Here is a 20,877-nt window from a genome sequence, read left to right on the forward strand (position 1 = left end):
TGAACAAAACATCAAATTACTTCAAATAATTCAAATTCAAAATACTTTTATTCAATTAAACTTTTACAAGTGCTTTTGCATCGTCAAAATAATCTACCTCTGGTTCGGAATGCCGTTCCTACCGAGAAGAACCAGCAAAAAACTAGGTGGTTGCTCTTTTCAAGATATATATAGGTCGATCTTTATTTAGGTAGATACTCGTAGGTTATTGGGTGTTTTAATCACTAGGTTCGACGGTAAATGTGTAATGCCCAGTTAATTACATAAGAATACATGCACAACCGACGAACAACGTCTAGACTACATGAAGTAGGTCTAGGTACGAAAGATCGGTAAGTACCTGCCTACCTTCCCAATAACCCAAGATAAATGAAGAAAAAAATAGGAATGACAAATGATTAGGTAATAAGGAGAAACCTTCATCCTTCAAGTAATAATGGGTAACGGCGTAAAGTAAAAAAATTGCAATTTTTTTGAGTGCTGAATTTTTTTTCAACGCCATCTAGTATCAAGTAGTAATACCTTATGACGAACTATGTTTTTCTACTCAACAATAGATGGCGCTAATAGTATTGTAAGCTAGTAAATTATTTTTATTTTGGACTAAGAGCCCGCGAAGGACAGAACTTCGTTATTTTATAAAATCTGCGTATTCTTCCCAACACTGGAAGAAACGACAAGCGACTACAAAATTAAGATCATGGTGGCTATGGGAGATAACAGTTAACGAAGGTGTAAAAAATCTTATGTCAAAGTATAAAGTTTTATTTTTTTATATTTTCTTTTTGAACGCCTACCAAAAAACTTATAAGTGTTATCTATTATAGTAGTTAGGCTTACCATACATGTGCAGTGCTGGATTCTAAGCCAACGGCGAGACCCTCGAAGAGTTCGTGTATGGAGAGAGCCAGCACGACGAGTAAACCACGGATGGCTGAGTTGACGTCATCTACTTCGTTTAGAGGAATATGACTGTGACCATGTCCGCCGTGGTTGTGATTGTGGTTTATTTCTATATCCTGAAAAAAATCGTCGAAACTCAAAATCAAAAACTTAGCACATTACTTATAAGGAACCTAGGTAGATTGGTAAATGCCTACTCACTAACTTTGAATCGTATGGCGGAAAATTATGTCTAAAAAAGTGCAAAAAAATAAATAAGGTAAATACTTGTTTTCGCATTATTTATTTTTCTCTCCATTGAAAGAAAACTTCGTCAAGTTAGTTAACTAAAATTACAACTTCTAATTTTTCTCAACTCTCATAATATGAACTGTAGTCTTAATAAGTACTTTACATCATTAGGTGGATATGTAATTAACTTATTTATTAGTAGGCCATACTTTCGATTCTTCTCTAAATTAAATAACGCTTACTACGCTAAAATAGCCGCCCTTATTGTGGCCGAAATATTTCGCTTTTTATTTTTCTTAGTTCATAAATGCCCTATTTAAAGAATCAGGATATTAATTAAGATAGGATTATCAAAATTAACAAAAAAAAAATTAATTAAATATTGAGTACATATATCATTTCAGCAGATTTCACTTGTAAGTTAAGTAGGTCTGTTTCCACGATTTGATTTCATATGTTTGACAAAAGTCTGGGCCATTAGTGGAACCTAGTATTAGGTAGATACTAGACTCCCAAATTATATATCTACCTATCTACTTCTAGCCCAAGTACAACAATTAGTATGGTATATCTATTATCTAATACTTTCTTGTGGCTTTTGCGACGCTTCGCCGAATTCATAACTCAAACGTAACGGACGCAAAACGTAATGCCTGCAGACTGCAGTAGCTACCTATTTGTTATCTAGACTTTATCATGTTTTCTCTAGTCTATTTATAGGTTTACCTCTGACAGTAAAACTCTACCTACCTACATAAGAAAGTACATAATACTAATTGCAATACTAGGTAAGTAGTAGAAAATTTGACCAAAAGCCATTCACCAATTTCAAGTTCTTTTAGAAGTTGAGTAGCCAAGCCAATTATATTAATTAAAAAACAAACTCTATGATTTTAGCGTAAATGGAAACTCGGGTAGGTACAGAATCCAGTCTACAAATTAAGCTACATTTTAACCTAGATTTCTACGCTTTTCATTCGCTAAAAATGTTGCGAAACGTGTAATACCTACCTACACCTACCGCCACCGATGTATTCGACAAGTGGAGATGTCGACTCTATTCATGAACTTCTAATCCCATCTATACAATGAAGTGACCCAATTTCCTCGTTTGGATTGAATGAGTCGCGAAAGTTCAATATCTACTAGGTATTAGATTGGTAGGTAGTAGGTACCTACTTAAGCTTTCCGTACCTCAAAAGGAAAAACGGAACCCTTATAGGATCACTTTGTTGTCTGTCTGTCTGTCCGTCCGTCCGTCCGTCCGTCGCGTCTGTCAAGAAAACATATAGGGACCTAGAATCATGAAATTTGGCAGGTAGGTAGGTCTTATAGCACAAGTAAAGGAATAAATCAGAAAACCGTGAATTTGTGGTTACATAATTTAAAAAAAATTAAAATGTGTTTAAATTTTCAAAGTAACAAAACTATACCAAGTGGGGTATCATATGTAAGGGCTTTACCTGTACATTCTAAAACAGAATTTTAATTATTTTTACGCATAATTATTTCTAACTAGCTGACACCCGCGACTTCGTCCGCGTGGATTTAGGTTTTTCGAAATCCCGTGGGAACTCTTTGGTTTTCCGGGATAAAAAGTAGCCTATGTGCTAATCCAGGATATTATCTATCTCCATTCCGAATTTCAGCCAAATCCGTCCAGTAGTTTTTGCGTGAAGGAGTAACAAACATACACACACACACACACACACACACACACACACACACACACATACAAACTTTCGCCTTTATAATATTAGTGTGATAAGTGTGATTTAATGTGAAAAAAATACCCGAGTACGAACTCTCGTACGACTCGCACTTGGGCGGTTTTTTTTAGTAATGCCATTGAAAATAATTTTTCACAAAGATGGCCCCCTTCCGCCTGAATCGAACGGCTCCCAGCGACTCGACGATATCATCAGGCCACCAAGTCGTAGGGTCTTCAAACGCTGCGTTTTCCCGTACGAGATCATCACTCCAGTACCTTGGGACCCCCTACGGCCTACGACTATCTGGTTTTCCTCATTCATACCTTTTAGGTTAAGGTTTATTTGTAGTCTTACCTTATTCTTTTTAATCGAGTTTGGATCAATAAGATCGGCAGTGGAGTTTGTAACACTCTTCGTTCCATTATCCTTCCCGTCAACACTAATTTGACTCCTCCGCACACTCAGGTTCCTCACTAATGGAGACGCTTGACCGCTCTTCCGTTCCCTTCTACGTAAGTAAATGTGCACCAGCTCCTCGACTAGGTACATGACGAAGAAGCCGCATATCATCAATAGAGGCGCCAGTGCGAAGTCGAATTCTTTCATACGGCCATCCTCTGAAACAATAGACAACAACCATTAGAACAAGTGTAAATTAAAAATTTATAACACCCCCGACAAGTGAATGTTACAGTAACTAGAAAAGAGCTGATAACTTTCAAACGGCTGAACCGATTTTCTTGGATTATAGCTAAGAACACTCTTCCACCTTTCAAACAAAAAAAACCAAATTAAAATCGGTTCATTAGTTTAGGCGCTACGGTGCCACAGACAGATACACAGATACACAGATACACAGACACACAGATACACAGATATACACGTCAAACTTATAACACCCCTCTTTTTGGGTCGGGGTTTAAAAATAGAGACTGGCGGGAAGTAGTTAGATGAGCAAGGCTATGGATCGGGTGTAGTGGTGCTCTTCAGGGAAGGCAGCTATATCCAGTGAAAAATAGACGTACACAGACTGATGATGATGATGATTAGAAAATCAAATTCAGTTTCCTGTTGAGGGTATTCAAGGTACGTGTAAATCTCTGTGATGCTACAGGTCTTCACGAATGAGTACAGCATAATAACTCTGTAAAATCTATGAGTCAAAATGCCGTTTTTCTAGTTGAATTGTATCTGAAAAGAATCTAGGAGGCTACCGGATTATTATCCCAAGAGAACTCCTACCATGATTGTGAATGAGTGATTAATGGAAAGGGGTCACGACTCTCAACGATGAGAAAGTACCTATAGTTAGCAAAAAGAGTAAAACTTTCTGTAGGTATCTATGAGGTACTGGAAGACATAGACAATTGACTGCCAATGCCGTACAGCCATACATTTCAGCTAAGTTTTAACAAACGTAAATTATTACTCGTGTTCTTTACATTGGCAAACCGCAAACAGAAGCCTACATTTTGAACAATTGCAAATAAACAAACATATTCGCATCTGATCAAACAATAGTGGCAGACGTGTGCTGAATGTATCAATCGAAACACTAATATCAAGAATTATTTATACGAGACATCGAAAAATGCATGTGAACGATGCTAAAGGCATATAAATATGCGTGTTCTTGATGTCAGAAATATCGGACAAGGAAAAAATAAACATAATATAAATAAACATAAAAACTTTAAGTTATACATTTAACATGCAAATAAAAATAACCACAATAATTTGGCTGTACTATCTCTACACTTGACGAATTGTCAGGTTAAAAGTAATACTGTCCTTTTCCGCACAAAACATTGTGAAAACGATAGCACTACTTTTGGATAATTTAATTTATAGACAAAGACATTACAGATTATGTACAAACGAATTAGCATCAATCAATTTACAGTCGGTAGACCTTATTGCTCGCAATTTAGGAGGATAGTACCCCTGCAGAAGATTTGGATTGATTAGTTGGAGCCAAGCGATCGTCGTATAATATCATCGGAACCAAAATCGTTTGCAAAGGTCCATAAGAAACGGTTCAGTAAAAATTAATTATTAAAAAATCCATCACAAGATTTGAATCATATAGGTGTACCTATGAATTTGAAGCTAATTAAAAAGACCATTGATATAGGATTTATTCATCTAAGCAAAAGACTATCACTAGGTTTTCATCGTTTTATGGAAGAATTACTGAAAGGAACATTTGTCACCATTGATTGTCTGGATAGGAATCAGATATGTGTATACTTAATAGGTACTAAAATTTTATTGGATAAAAAGAAATGAACTTTCTACTGTTACGTCAAGAGGTAAAACTTAAAATATAGTAATAAAACTATAAAATAAATCAATACATGGTAGACCAAGGTCACAAATCAATAGGAGGATAAAGATGAATGTTAGTAATTCTGCATCACTAATTAATTAGCTTCTCCCGATGATCTCATTGTATTAACAAGTCAGATGAATGAAATATTTAAAGCTTCAAAATCAACATTACGGTAGTAAAATCTAAGAAGCAACTGAGAAATATTTTTTATGTTTGATGGGATCAATTTTATCTCTGGGTTTAGGTAGGTGCATACTTGAGATATTACCTACCAATGACGAGGTCACATTATCTATACTAATAAATAAAATTGAAGTGTCTGTCTGTAATTTCGAAATAACTACCTCATATTAAGCTCATAGGGTTATTTGAACGATACCATAACTGAATCACCCGGTTTTAAAATTTTTGTCTGTCTGTCTGTCTGTCTGTCTGTTTGAAAAGGCTAATCTTTGGAACGGCTGAACCGATTTTGACGGGATTTTCACAGACAAATAGAGGATTCACCAGGGCGTAACATAGGCTACTTTTTTAACCGACTTTTAAAAAGGGAGTTGTGTTTTTCTACCTATGTGTACATCGAAATCTCCGAGATTTCTGAACTGATTTGCGTCATTTCTTTTTTAATCGATAGAGGAACTTTGCGACATTGTTTCATAAAAAAATTGGATTCCAACTCCTCAATCCTGATGCTGCAGGGGATCTGACCAATCCACGCGGGCGAAGCTGCGGGCATCAGCTAGTATCTGAATATTTTTAGTCAAATTTTAATAAAACATAATTCTATACTCATAATTTTCTCAAATTAAATAAAAAATATTTGCCTATAGCGAAATAGTTCAAATAAGTAGGTAATTTAAGAAAGAGCAAATAAAAGACTGCTGACACTGCTGAATGAAAAATGTTCGGTATGTAATTAATTGACTTTGATTTATAGCTGATTATGACTTTGATTGATGCTATTTTGATAAAATTAGTGTTTCCAAATGAAACATTAATTACCAATCTAATTATGTACCTACCTACTAACCACAATGTGGAACACAGGCTTACTAATTTTAACTGATATTTTGTTGATACCTACTAGGATAGAATGATCTACCTAAATACCTACATGAAGAAACCAAGACACATCTAACTATTTAAATTATTATTTTTAAATTGCATAATAAAATAGAAAATTTACTAATTAGATTGTTTTTACAAAACTGAGCCCTGAGTATAAGAGTTCAAGTTAAAATACCTACCTACGTGACATCAAAGTTAGATACTTGTTAATATCTGCCAAAATTGTATGAAGATAGTACCTACCTAGAAGGCGCCAGTCAATAATAAAATGAGGCATGACAAACCTGCCTGCACATAATCACGTTAGTTACACTCGAGCCCCAGTACCATGGACCAAGCTATGGTAGCATGGGCATGGTAAGCGAGGGGACTTGAACTCTCCCTAAGATTCTAAACATAAAACAAAATAAATTTACATTTCCTGAACTTAGCAATTTTTTTTCGTAAGAAAACCCTCCAAATCATTTCCTGGTTACAGCATTGCTCAGTACATACCTATGGTCTGAGAAACAATAAGTATTTGCAGACCTATTAATATTTATAGTCAATGCAATTCAAATTGCAACATAGTTCTCAATTAATGTTTTTATTAATCAATATAGAGCAATTATTGTTGTTATTGTTAAATAATTCATAATATAAGCAGTTTCTATGCGGCCCCAAGTCACACTGTACGTTATAAACCTTGACATTATAAGCGTGGGTATCATGTAGGAAATTCCTCTGGCGGATGGCGGATGCACATTTGTTTTCAACAACAAAGTTAGGTAACTTTTATAATACACACGGATACAATGCAATCGTTACTCTCTTGACGCGGTGGGACTCTACTTTCACATTCATTCAATCTCTACATCCTGTTTTACCGTGATCCGTTTTTTAAACTGTATCCTGTCCAGACAGATTTTCTAAAACTAACTTATTATGGTTCAAAATTGGGTTCAGAAGTTTGTTATTAATCTTAAGACCCCATAGCCATCGTCAGTGAAAACTCACCTCAAAATTAGTCAATATTTTTTCATCACAGTTTTTTTTTTCATAAAAACTAAGTAATCCGTATCCAGTAAGTATCAGTATCCGTATCAGTAAGTATCCATTTTTCAACACCGTGACATTTGTGAAACGACAGCCTAGATGCACTTATCCAGCATGGTGGACGTGTCACGTGATCGAAAGTCTACACTCTTCTCATTCTTAGAGGAGACCCGTGCTCAGTAGTGGGCCAGCGATGGGTGAGATGATAGTGAGAATTTAAAAGTGGTTAGCATAGGTATAAATCACTACCCTTATAATGCGAAAGTGTGCTTATTTGTTGGTTTGTCCTTCAATCACACCACAATAGAGCAACGTGATCGACATGATTTTTGACAGGGATACAGTTAAAGTTATTAACGTAGGGTATTTTTTATCCCAGAAAAGCAAAGAGTTCCCACGAAATTTTTAAAAACCTATATCCACGCGACGGAGGACGCGGGCATCAGCCGAAAATATACCTACCGATGACGTTCGCTGACAACGAAATTGCAGTTTGTTAACAGTAGTTTTAATTACTTACCTCAAAGCCTCAAAGGAACAAAGGTAACAAAGTTCGTTATTTATGCCACCTGGCAGCACTAACAGCTAACAGCGTGGGCCGATGACCGTGACCTTCACACACTTCGCTACCGTATGCCTCTTGTTCACGCCTCTACCACAGCCTATACGTAGGTAGGTACTATTATGTATTCTGAACCTATACCTACTTACTTCATTTTTATTATAACACTAGAGGATGCCCGCGGCTTCGTCTGTGTGGATTTTCCGGGATAAAAAGTTGTCTATGTTAATCACAGGGACGCAAGCTACCTCGGTCCAAATTTCATACAAATCGGTTAAGCGAATGGGTTTTTGGGGATCCCGTGGGAGCTCTTTGATTTTCCGGGATAAAAAGTAGCTTATGTACGTCCCCGGGATATAATCTAACCCTATACCAAATTTCAGAACCGGTTAAACTGTTGGGCCGTGAAAAGGCAGCAGACAGACAGACAGAGAGACAGACAGACAGACACACTTTCGCATTTATAATATTAGTATGGATTTTTACTATTAATCTCTACATGACTTTATTGCTTAATTATCACACTAATTTTATAAAAGCGAAAGTTTGTGTGTGTATGTGTGTTTGTTTGTAACTCTTTCACGCAAAAATACAGAACGAATTTGGCTGATGGAGATAGATTATAACCCTGGGTTAACACATACGCTACTTTTTTCCCGAAAAATTATGGAGTTCCTACGGGATTTTTAAAAACCACGCGAACTCCGTTCGAGCGCATGATCTATCTAGTGTTATATATTATGATGATTAACATTCTTTAGGAGCCTTTATTATTTTATTATACAGTTCAGCCCGATTCTAATGTTGGTAATGATTTTTGTACAACTAAAAAGACATATTTTGTAAGTACCTACTAAGACGTTCCGTTTAAAAAGGCAATTTCAAGACAGTGTAATGTGCCATGTAATTATTGTATTCATGGTTTCCATACATTTTAAATGATTTTTTTAATGTAGTAATAACAGATGATTGTACGTAGTAATACTTATATTATTATCAGCGAAAACCCAATTTCCTGTCGCCGAAAAACAGAAATTTTGCAGATTACCTGAAAAAATCGGTTAAGTGCGAGTCAGACTTCACGCGGAGGTTTCCATACCATCGCACAACATATCATTTGTTTTTTTTAATTTACATGACGGGCCAGGTTATAATTTTTATAATTGGTTGTTGTAATAGCAATAGAAATACACATTTTGTGAAAATGTGAACTCTTCAACTATTACAGTACACAAGACAACCCGCTGACAGACAGGCGAACAGACAGCGGAGGCTTTGTAATAGGGTTCCGTTGGGACCCTTCGGATACAGAACCCTAAAAATACCCCATTATCTGGTTTTTGTTGACCAACTTGCATTCCAACCAGTCTGATGTCGACCAAGTCACTTTGGTAGCTACATTTAATTTGCAATGAAACCGTTCATTCTGAAACAAATCTTATCTACTTTGATATATGTGTTAAAATTGTGTGTTTATTGTAGTTTACCTGGAGGGCTACTTTAGGGCTGACAACAATCTCGTTTACTTAGGACATTTCCTGATGTAATAATTTAAGTAAGTTTTAGTAATTAGTAGACGGTATACTATCTTAAAGAGATTAATTTTTAAGTGATCTCAATGACATAGAGCCTTAGGAAATTCCTGTATCGAAAACACATTATTAAAATCTACACGCCACACCAATATCCTCGATAAATTATGGTTAAACCATACCTAATAATGAAGCCGAAAGAAATACCTATGTATTGGAAACCTAAAAAATGTGTCTAATGCAAGGAACTTTATCAAAAGCACGCGATACGTATTAGGAACTGTGAAGCCGGTGGTCTCTCCGTCACTCGCTCATACAAACGTAGTTCGATTCTCATTTGAAAACTAATCTGTAATTGTAAAACTAATAATGTAATTTTATAGACACGTTGAAAAAACTTATACGGTGTACCCGTCCTCAATCATCCGTATCCGTATTTACATGCCAAATCCTTGTAACTTTGAATCTAATTATTTTGTTCTGGAAAACCACAAAAATTAGATATATTAATTCTTAGGACGTGCCTATCATTGAAACTGATTGGTTAGTATTCAAATGATAGCCTAACTATGTTTGTTTGGAACGTACTACTAATAAACCCTAATAAGTATGTTCTGACATCAATGAAAAATACCCAAAAAAATTGCAGTAAATTAATTGAAAACACGACGTCTTTTGTTTAAACATTGTAGTCGGTTAAACTTCAAGTCCTGTTTTAAATGGATAAAGAATGGCAACACTAAACTGCACAGAAAGTTCGTAATACTGTGTCGCAGCATTACGCCATCTCCCTGCATCTGACCTTGAGTGATACTTCAACAGATCTCCAGTTATAATTAAAAATAGCAGTCTACTTGACTTGACACGGATGTAGGTTCTATTTCAATAGCGATACTTGAATGCCTAGAATAGACATATTGAATGTAAAAAATTGTAGGTAAATACTTGAATCAACAAGTGTAAAGCCATTTGGTAGGAGAGAATAATAATACTGGAAAAATAGAACAATTCCTTCGGCAAGATGCAAACATTACCCCGAAAACAGAAAAACCAGTTAACAAAATATCATAAAAAAACATGCATTATGGGCTTTTATGGTGCCCGATAAAATGCAAAGCATTTTTAATTAAAAATCTTTTGCATTGATCCGCTGAGAAGTTTCGTCCTGATATTCAAAGATTTTCATCAATTTGTTTTTCATCAAAAAATGGGGTCAATGAACCTAATCTGACGCGATGCCTTTTAAAATTAAATAAGATAATTAATTATTATCGAGATCTATTCAGATTTAAAGAAAATATCGTAAACCATAACACCTAACACAAAGTACAATAACATAACACCGTGTGTTAATATAACCAGTAACCTATTAAACACTACTAAGTACTACCTATTAGACGTCTAGGTGTAAAAGTTTGTCCATAGAACTACTACCTAGTGCAAGGGAAAATTGAAGGCACCAGAGCACGCGGCAGATCGGCCATGAGATGAATGGCTCAAACAAAAAACACAATAGAAATCCCATTACACGAATGTGCAAGAAATGCAACCTCCAGAGAGGAGTGAAGTGGATTGTCAAGCGAGCCACAGCTAAAATGAGGACCATTAACAGTCTGTAAACACTGTAGCGCCTGAAGAACAGGTAGGTCGGTTTACCTACGCATGGGCATGAGATTAAGAACACAAGTTTCATTTACTACAACCACACATGATATTATAAACTCAGCAGACAATAGACATAATGTTGTCCAATTAATGATTATGCCTACTGTCGTATAGTAGGTAGGTACTGCATTGTTCTGCCAATACAAAATTTGAATTCGTAGTCCACTAGATAAGAAATTGAAAAAACTACTAAATATTCATGCCGAACAAGCCGTGAAAGATTTAGGTTGTTGCTGTATAAAGACCGTTCATAGCGTTTAAGATTCAGAGCTCGCGACATAGCCCTACTGAATATGTAAAAGTCCACCACAAATGAAGCATTAAAAAGTACATTGCATTTCAACCCTTATTATTACAGACTTAAGGATTAAGTAAGTAAAAGTGAAAAACGTCTTAGGTATTTCCCGGCATGCCAATGCACTTCGATTACATAATTTTTAGCTTCACACATACTTAAGTTATTTAAGGTTTATTAATAGATACGGAAAGTATTCAAGTATCAAGACTTATATATCTACCTGTACAACCTGTCATGTGAAGTGCATGTTAATAAAGAAGTATTATTTCTAATATTCTTAACATATACTAAATATCTATTGATGAATTAAATCAGATAATATTAGGTATAATCAATCAGTATTTCAACATTGGCCATTAAACTTTAGTGCTAAAAAAACTGAAGGATGTTTTAACCTGCTAATCGTGACTACTTTGTCCTGATAAAAAAAAATGTTGTTAAAGAATAAAGATAATATCAAAAACTGCCAGTAAAGAATAAATAAAAATACTCAATACAAGAGACCAAATAAATGCACTTGCTTCATGCTCAATTCATCTTTGCTCATAATAATTCAAATTTCTGTAAGTATACGCTACCTGTCTCAGTAATTAATTATTATTAATATGAAAAATAATAAGATATAAAATCACTAGATATCCATAAACAATTTAATTTACTTCATTTACAAATAGCAGATTTTCCACTTAATGTACATACCTATGTAGTATGTACAATAATATCGTCGCTTCGTTGAAATGTAGGTATATTGTGGAAGTACTCGTACCTATAAGTTATTAGAATATTTTATTGTCCGCCACAATAGATTCTGTGTCACGTATAGCCTTCAGTTATTAAATACGCCTAGTTTACACAAAACACCTAATTATAAACTATGTACCTGATACCTATATTGCTTTATTTGTTTGAGTTGTCTAATGGCAAACCAATGGAACGCGTTTGTGACTAAGAATAATTGAGTCGCTATTTTTCTAACACAAGAGATTAAAAAACTTTTTAAAGTCAAATATTTATTAGTTTATAACAAAAGAATAAATAAAATGTTAAACAAAATCTTGAGGCTTTATTATTTGATCTAAATACGGAAGAAATATAAGGCACTTCTAATATTTTATGAACTACATAACATGATGCCCGCGTGGATTTAGGTTTTTAAAAATATCTTGGGAACTCTTTGATTTTCAGACAGACAGACACTTTCGCATTCATAATATCGTCGCTGGTTATTAGAAAGGTATGTAGAAAAATGGCTTATTCGCCCTTTTACAAACCGTCGACGATTTAGTATGGAAGTATGAACTATATAAATACAAATACATAGATTAGGTATTTATTTAACAATAATAATATGAAAATTACAAGAATTTCCTTCCTTCGTGTAACGTGTTCTACATTCCAACCACAATGATTATGTGATCCATCTCGTCACGTGCGACTGAATAAATACACAGTAACTGAATGACCTAATGAGGATCATATTTTGATCTGTAATCAGAGAACTCAATTAGGGTTGCCAATTACACTGCAAACAAAAAAACTGGATGGCACTTTTATTTTAAACTACAATTTTATTTTAAAAATTCTAGTCGAGGCAAAAGAAAAAATAATTTGAATGCTTGTACTATGATTTGATCAATAAATAATTTATAAGGTTTCAAAACCTGCTATATAGATCTATGCCCTTGACAGAAAATGAAGGGAACCTTCTCAACCAAGTTCCCTAACTCTACTAAGTACATGTCACTAAACTGTATAGTAGTCTGTCTGTTTGTGCGTAAATCCCGTATAAACTTCTTATTATTGTGGTAGGTTGTATACTTAGTTAAATACATCATCATTATCATCAGCGCTTTGGCTCTTTGTGTTCGTGCCCTCTTATTCGATTTCAACATAGTTATATCTCTTTCTTTGAAGGTTGTCCTCCAGGTTTGCACACAGACCTTCACAGACAAATATTTTCTCCTTCTATCCAACGCAACTTTGGTCTAGCAAACACCGATAGCTTACTTTCTTAATAAAAAGAAAACAACATCCATCTTAACGAGCTATGCAAAAATCTTGCATCTAAATAATAATAAAAAGGAATTTTCCGTGAACTAACAACCCTGACTCTAGGCTGTTACCTGTTACTATCAGATATGATCAGAACAATTCTTTAGTTTGAATGTTCTTCAGCCATTAGATAACGCTTCAATTACTCAACAACAATGCAAATGCCTCAAATAACATTGTTTGATTATTCAGGCAATGCACACTCCGTTTTAGAACTCTTGTAAACAGAACAGAATTAATTATTATTAAAAAATTCCTCTGACTTAATTGTTTTTCACACGAACAAAGGATATCGTTGGGTGTTTTTATGTATTTTTAATAACGCCATGCACATGCTAAGCTAGCGTTGTGCTTACGTTCAAGAGAAAAATAAAAGTTCACACTTTACCAATACTTTAAATGTAACTGTATTTGTTTGTTGGTTTGTCCTTCCACTACGCCGTAACGTATTTTTGCATAGATAAGACCTGGAAAGTAACATAGGCTTATATAGCCCGGAAAAACAAACGATTTCTTCGAAATAACATGCCAATTTCGACGCATTTGTCCTTCTATCACGCAGCAAGGGATCACGGATCCATTATATTTTAAAAAGACCTAAAAAAAATAATCAGGAAGGCTGTGCCGGGAGCTTTGCAACACTACGAAGTTATAGGTACACCCCTGAACTGAAAGTCGGATAAATTGCCTAAGAAGGAACAAAACTAGGTGGGCTGGTAAGTATTGCTTTTTTTAATAAAATATAGCGAGCAAACGAGCAGGCGGGTCACCTGATGTTAAGTGATTACCGGCGCCCATGAACATTTGCAGCACCAGAGGTTCGTTGCGATGCATATTGTAGATGCGTTGCCTTGATTTTTGAATACCTATTGCTTTTACTATGGCCTACCTATAGATTAAAAATAATGCTAAAAAGGAATATTCTTTTACTTATCGTACAATTCGCTCGTACATGTTACATGTTTGTTCACGGTTTTGAATATTCTATTATAATATTTTAATTGAAAAATTAGCAATGCTCTAACGTAAAATACCTACTCAGTAAAATATCAAAAACTGTTGCTCATTGAAGATCTATAAAATTTTGCTTGTAAAGATCTCTTCAAATATTGCTCAGCAAAATTTTTTATGTACCTGTCTACTTAGATTTTCTTTTTCAAAATGATGATTTTCATGATGAATGTATAAATACGTTCTCATACATTTAGGGTCTCGTAATAGAAAAAAAAAATATTCGTCCTAACCTCAGCTCGCATTGAAACTCAGGCTGAATATTGTGAATTTTGAGAAAAACTATAGGCGAAAACTTTAAGCAACTCACCTAAAATATACCTAGGTAATAATATACAGAAATAGTAAGTGCTGTACATTGTGAATAGTAAATAAACTGAAGACAGAATAGAAACCTAAGCTATCAAAAGTAAAGAATGTGTTATTTGTTACGCCAAGCACGTGTCTACGGATATAGTAATAGGAGGTAATAGTACCTATCTATGCCCATATGAATAATAGGGCCTAGGAGCTCATTCATTGACTGGCGAACTTTGTATCTATTCTGGCCTAAAACCCAGCTATAGGTAGTACCTACTAAGTATGTAGTATGTACGAGTATGTTTAGTAATATACGTAAATCTGGCACGCAAATCGTAGAATTTCGGCATTTTCAAAAGGCGGCATCGGCATGTTACAAAATATGCTCGCCATAATATTGCTAAATGTAGAAGGAAAATCTGTGCTATTATTATATTATAAAGAGGAAAGATATATTTGTTTGTAATCGATATACTCTAAAGGACTGAAACAATTTTAATAATTCGTATTATATGATTAGAATGCTAATTTATCCGTTTGTCTAATTTAGCTGTCGATATGCTTCGTCGAAGGAAATCTTTGACAAATTATTGTAGACTAGCTGACGCCCGCGACTTCGTCCGCGTGGATTTAGGTTTTTGGAAATCCCGGGGGAACTCTTTGGTTTTCCTGGATAAAAAGTAGCCTATGTGCTAATCCAGAATATTATCTATCTCCATTCCAAACAGCCAACTCCGTCCAGTGGTTTTTGCGTGAAGGAGTAACAAACATACACACACACACACACATACAAAATTTCGCCTTTATAATATTAGTGTGATAGTGTGATGATGGAGCAGAACACAAATCCCGTTATCGGAATCCTGAAAGTCTAATTGTGAGAGACTTACAAAATCGTTGAGTCATTGGATTATGTATAAGTAGATATGCCTGACCAATCCTATGGGGCCTATATTATTTCTCGTTTAGACTTCCACGCAGCATATAATATGTATTCACATTTAATGCGCACTTTGAAACAATAGATTTCGGATGGTTAAAAAACCTACATCATTCACTACGAACAAAAAAATCTAATGACATATTTTTGTATTCGGCATTCTTTTGTGCAAATTGTCTCAATTAAACTAGTGGACTGAACCATTTAAATTGCCAAAGACAAAGACGAGTATAATAATTATAATACGGTTTTAATGGATTTTGAAAAATATTCTTAATCGTATCGCCTACAACCAACCGAAAACATTTTTGTTTTTTAGAATACAATAACTCAATTAATGTAATAGGTAATTAGTACTTATGATTTTATAGAAGTTCTTTCATTTGATTCCTCATGACAGTTTTTTAATAAAAAACTTCATGCCAAAAAATATGATGTCATCAATTTTTTTTTTGGGCCGCTAAACTTGCCGGCATCGCCTAAACTATATTTTTTTTAAACTGCTGAATACATCTATAATATAAAAATGAATCGCAAAATGTGTTGGTAAGCGCATAACTCAACAACGCCTGGACCAATTTGGCCAAATCTTTTTTTAAAATGTTCGTTGAAGTTCAAGGATGGTTTTTACGGCGAGAAAAATTAGAATTATTGCTGGAAAAACCCTAAAAATAGCCCTTTTCTTTTTCCCATACAAATGATTTCTAACTAAAACGTAGTCAATTTGAGCTTTATTGCTATGGTATAAAGTTCATATTAAATTACAAGCACTCACTGTTGTCTAAGCAATGTAGGTGTGTTCCTAACGTCAACGGTTCTGTTCAGGAGAATTTTTTAAAATACGTAGGCACAAAAACTGCCACATTACAAATCTTTTTGACAGGACGAAGTCTGTCGGGTCAGCTAGTATAATATAAATAAAACCGCAGTCTTCATATTTTACAAACGAAATTCATCTTGACGCCAGGTGTCTCTAGACATGTCGTCAGAGCAGCCTTGGCGTCAAGTACTCTACCGTTTTCACTTCACCCTCGATTTTCTCTTGTAAAACGAATGCTAGGGTTATCACTAATTGATATTTTAAATTTAACAAAATCATTTATCATCTTTCCATGTTCGGCAAGGCACTGGCCCTGGTACAGTATTTCCGAGATTATGTGCCAGGCTTCCATCGAATGTGTAACCAATAAACATTTTATTTCATTTAATTAATTAAAAACTATTGATTTAAAAAAAAGTAGTTAAGTTGATATAGTTGGTGTTGCATTCAAAGTTGTCCTCAACTCTCCGAAAATGCCTGCCTCTCTCTCCACTCTCTCCCTGCCTCTCTCTCTCTGCCTCACTCTCACTCTGCCTGCGCTGAGGGATTACCTAATGTATTTCCGACACCCGAAAGACGAATGATCGTGACCAAAAATAACATAATACCTATGGATAATTGACTGGTAATAGAATAGAATATAATAAAATAGAAATATTATTTATTCAATTAAACTTTTACTTTTGAATCGGCAAATGCATCTACCATTGCACTGATTCGGAATGTTTTGAACTGCGTAATACCAATATTGTGGCTCACCGATCTGTTAAAAAATTACTCGAATAAATGCCAATCCGCACTTGGCCAGCGACGGCGAAACCATAAAATCATTCTCTGTTTGATCTGTTCTCAGTTGTGAGCCGGTAATGAGTTTATCATGGTGATGATGATGATGATGACTCTAATAAAAACTTTATCCACGGACCACAACATAACAACTCCCCCCTAGAAGTTAAACTGGAATAAAACTAACTTATGTCCATCTCTAAAATACGATCTATCACTGACTGGTTAAGCAATACTAGCAGCATGCACTGCTGAACCGGTCTTGATGATAAGAAAAAGCAACAGACAGATAGACTTTCCGCATTTTATAATACTTATTAGTATGGATTATTTATGCATTTATTCCGGTATAGCACATGCGATGTCCCGGCAACTAATTAAAATGTATATAAGGCGGTAACTACTAGACTGGTTGCCTATTATACTTAAATACCTTTGCCTCTGATACCTAATTGTTTAGCGAGAATTATGCAACTATTTGTAGGTAAGTAAATGAAATGTGTTTGTTTATTCCGGACTGCAGTTCCGTTTGTTACTGCGGAAAATTTAAATAAGACTTGGATATTTTTTTGCTCCATAAATTATTAATTGTTTAGATAGGTAAGTTTGTCGGGCCATTTTTTGTTAATCTATGCTAATTGAAGATTTCTCAGATTTCATGATGTTTTGTAAGGTGTAATAAAAAACATTTTATTGCGACTACGAAATTCAGATGGTTTTCTTATCCCTATCGAGTAGGTAGGTATACAATATAGCGACTGGGTAGACCGATTAACCTAGAAATATCTAGGAATAGAAAAATCTATTAGACGAATATAGGTTAGTATCTATCTAGCCATTATCCAGCTTCGCTCCCGTGGGAATTCAAAATTCAACTTTTTTCGTTGTCACGTTTTTTCGATCGTCAAATAACTTTTATCTAAAGAATAAAGACGTAATCACAGATTTCTTACACAAAAAAACTGTCAAACCCTCAAAATTCCTCAGATAAAAGTTATTTGTCGATTGAAAAATCGGCCCAAAGAGAATGTCAGTGCAAAAATGCAGCTTTCTAGGTCAAAGGGTTTAGACTGGACGTTGATGAGTCAGTTAGTGAGTCAGGACTTTCCTTTTTACATAAACATATCAGAGCCAACCGGTTTCGCTCGGGTAAATTTTGATATATACTTACATAAATACATAATATAACCTTTGTTAGGGTACTTCTGGATAAAATAATCCTAATAATAATAAATCCTATTGATGAAAGAATTATTAAAATCAGTTTAGTAATTTCAGACTATCGATTATAAACAAATAATCAAATATTATAATATTAGTAAGTACAGATATCAAGATATAAATTAGTAATTATTATGGTTGAGTAGAGGTATAATTCTTAGCTATAAAGTAGAAATGCACTTTTCTTTATTATAATAGAACAGCTGCTCAATAAAGTACCAAGAAACTCAAAAACATCGTGTTACGTGTATCCTCAGTAGATAATAATTACTTAGTAGCTTATTCCAAAAAATAACAATATCCAATAGAAAAACTATGGTGTTCATATGACCTTTACGGGTACCACCACCTTTGTTCCTCGAATCGGTGATGCGTGTTGGCACAAATAACATTGTTTAAATTCAATAGACTCACATACTCGTACGTTAGATATTTGTATAGTCAAACATTTGATTATGCACGCACACGTAACCTGCTAAAGGCAGGTAAGGTGTTTGAAATGGTATGGATAGAAATTTAAGGAAAACGGATGTGAAAAACCGACCAAGTGCGAGTCAGACTTGCGCACCGAGGGTTCCGTCGGTATTTTTTCCAGCATTTTGCACGATAAATCAAGAACTATTCGACTATTTATCGAATCTCGGACTCCTAGGTCGACGTCTTTAGCCTCAATAATATAGGCTATTACCTAAGCAATATTAGATATTATAGTAGGTTAATTATTGAGATCAGCATTCATGTACAAAAAATTTTGAAAAATAAACAAATTCGTCATTTTTTGGTTTGCCGGTTTGTCATTCAATCCCAAGTAACACAAAAGTGCTGCATATCAACTGAATCACTGTCCACATTGGAAACTTTAGCTCCAAAACATGCTATATTAAAGCTGAATAATATCTGAATAATAGCATCCTCAGAAGATATAACTCTGATTTGGGCACAAATTAAACAGCAACTAGCTGATTAACTGCGTTATAATAGCATTTAATAAGCATTAATAAAGGTAACATTCGCCCCAAGAGCTGAACATTGGCTGATAAAGAGAGTGTGTGTTACCTATTGTGCAGCTCAAACAACAAATAAGCACCCTTTTTACGCTTTTATGCAGTTAAAAGAGCACGAGCGGCGAAATTGTGAATAAATATTACTCCATATATTCTATAACATAACACTATCTCGATAATATTCTGCAGCAGTGTTATATTTGTGCACAAATATCATCACCATCATACAATGTGACATGTGTTGTGTACTTAACTGAAGTGCAAAAAGTTAATTCATTTTCGGTAAGTAAAACTTGATCTTATTTGTTACTAGTGCCTGAAATTTGATGGGGAAAGCAAGTTTATTGTCAAATATCATATACTTTTAGACCAAAATTTTCACGCGCCCTCGAATATAACTGTTTCCTTGGAAATCTTATTATAAAATGGATTGTAATAATATAAAAATGCCAGCAATTTTTTTGAATTAGACGATAAGCTTTTTACGTATAACTAATTAAAAATCTTTTTCAAATCCAATAGATATTTTCATAGACAAAATAAGAATAAATAGTAAATAAATAATTAATATTGTAATTTAGAACATAGAAAATGGTGGGCAAGCAATGTGAACCGTAATAATGCCAAATAAATGCTTTAAGGGCTATAATAAGGTGCTAGGGATATATTAATCAGCAAAAGGCTGATACGAGTAGTTCTTGTGTCTAATAAGTCAGCCATAGATTGATGTACAGCTGAATAGTTGGTAACATTACGCAAATACTTTATACCCAATGAACAGCTGTATAATCTGTCAAGAGTTAGCTATTAGGGGTCCGTGGTGAAAGTTTTTACATGAGCGAATAAGTCAGTACTTATTAATTTATTTCTTTCTTTCTTTCGTTCTTTTATCTTTAGTTTATAATACTTATTATAACTTTATTTCTCAGGGTAATTCCCAAGGGGACTTATTCGACATTTGCACTTCAAGTGCAAATGTATTCTGCTCTCAGCAAGAGCAACAAGCAGCAGAGCAGCTGGCACAAGTGGTCAGCTCGAAAACCATGAAGACTCTGATGGCTAATCAAGCTTTAATTTTAGATAAATAAATACCATTTTTAAGCAATTTTTCCATTTCAATTTTCCTTTTCAGTTTGCCTATTCCGAAATAAATGCCAGTGACAAAAGTCTGCAAAAAGGATTCTTAAAAACGTTGCAAAGTATAGGCCAAAACTAGTTTTTAGAACTCTTAAAGATTGGCCAATCGTATTTCACTAATTCTTATTCTTTTTTCTACATTTTTTTACAACAACCCTATTATTTACTAGGGTTCCGTACCTCAAAAGGAAAAACGAACCCTTATAGGATCACTTTGTTGTCTGTCTGTCCATCTGTCTGTCTGTCCATCTGTCGTGTCAGTCAAGAA

At 34.5% G+C, this 20,877-nt stretch overlaps 1 protein-coding gene and 1 long non-coding RNA gene across 3 annotated transcripts in view; one reads left to right on the plus strand and one right to left on the minus strand.

Annotated features, from left to right (window-relative positions):
* The window catches only part of LOC123874977 (zinc transporter ZIP1-like), a 52,455-nt gene that overhangs the window by 19,009 nt on the left and 12,569 nt on the right, over positions 1 to 20,877 (minus strand). For both annotated transcript variants that reach the window (XR_006798051.1, XM_045920572.1), the window contains exons 2-3: positions 3,201 to 3,463; positions 841 to 1,019 (exon numbers count right to left, since the gene is read on the minus strand). Coding sequence is in view for 1 of the 2 variants with exons in the window: in XM_045920572.1 (XP_045776528.1) it covers positions 841 to 1,019; positions 3,201 to 3,463 (442 nt within the window). In the remaining variant the exon portion in view is untranslated. The remainder of the gene's footprint in view (positions 1 to 840; positions 1,020 to 3,200; positions 3,464 to 20,877) is intronic.
* Positions 665 to 11,074, plus strand: LOC123874984. The gene is made up of 3 exons (XR_006798052.1): positions 665 to 761; positions 9,410 to 9,415; positions 11,063 to 11,074. It is a non-coding gene; the product is annotated as an uncharacterized LOC123874984 (long non-coding RNA).

Source organism: Maniola jurtina, chromosome 19 (genome assembly GCF_905333055.1).
Source record: "Maniola jurtina chromosome 19, ilManJurt1.1, whole genome shotgun sequence".
NCBI classification, from domain to species: domain Eukaryota; kingdom Metazoa; phylum Arthropoda; class Insecta; order Lepidoptera; family Nymphalidae; genus Maniola; species Maniola jurtina.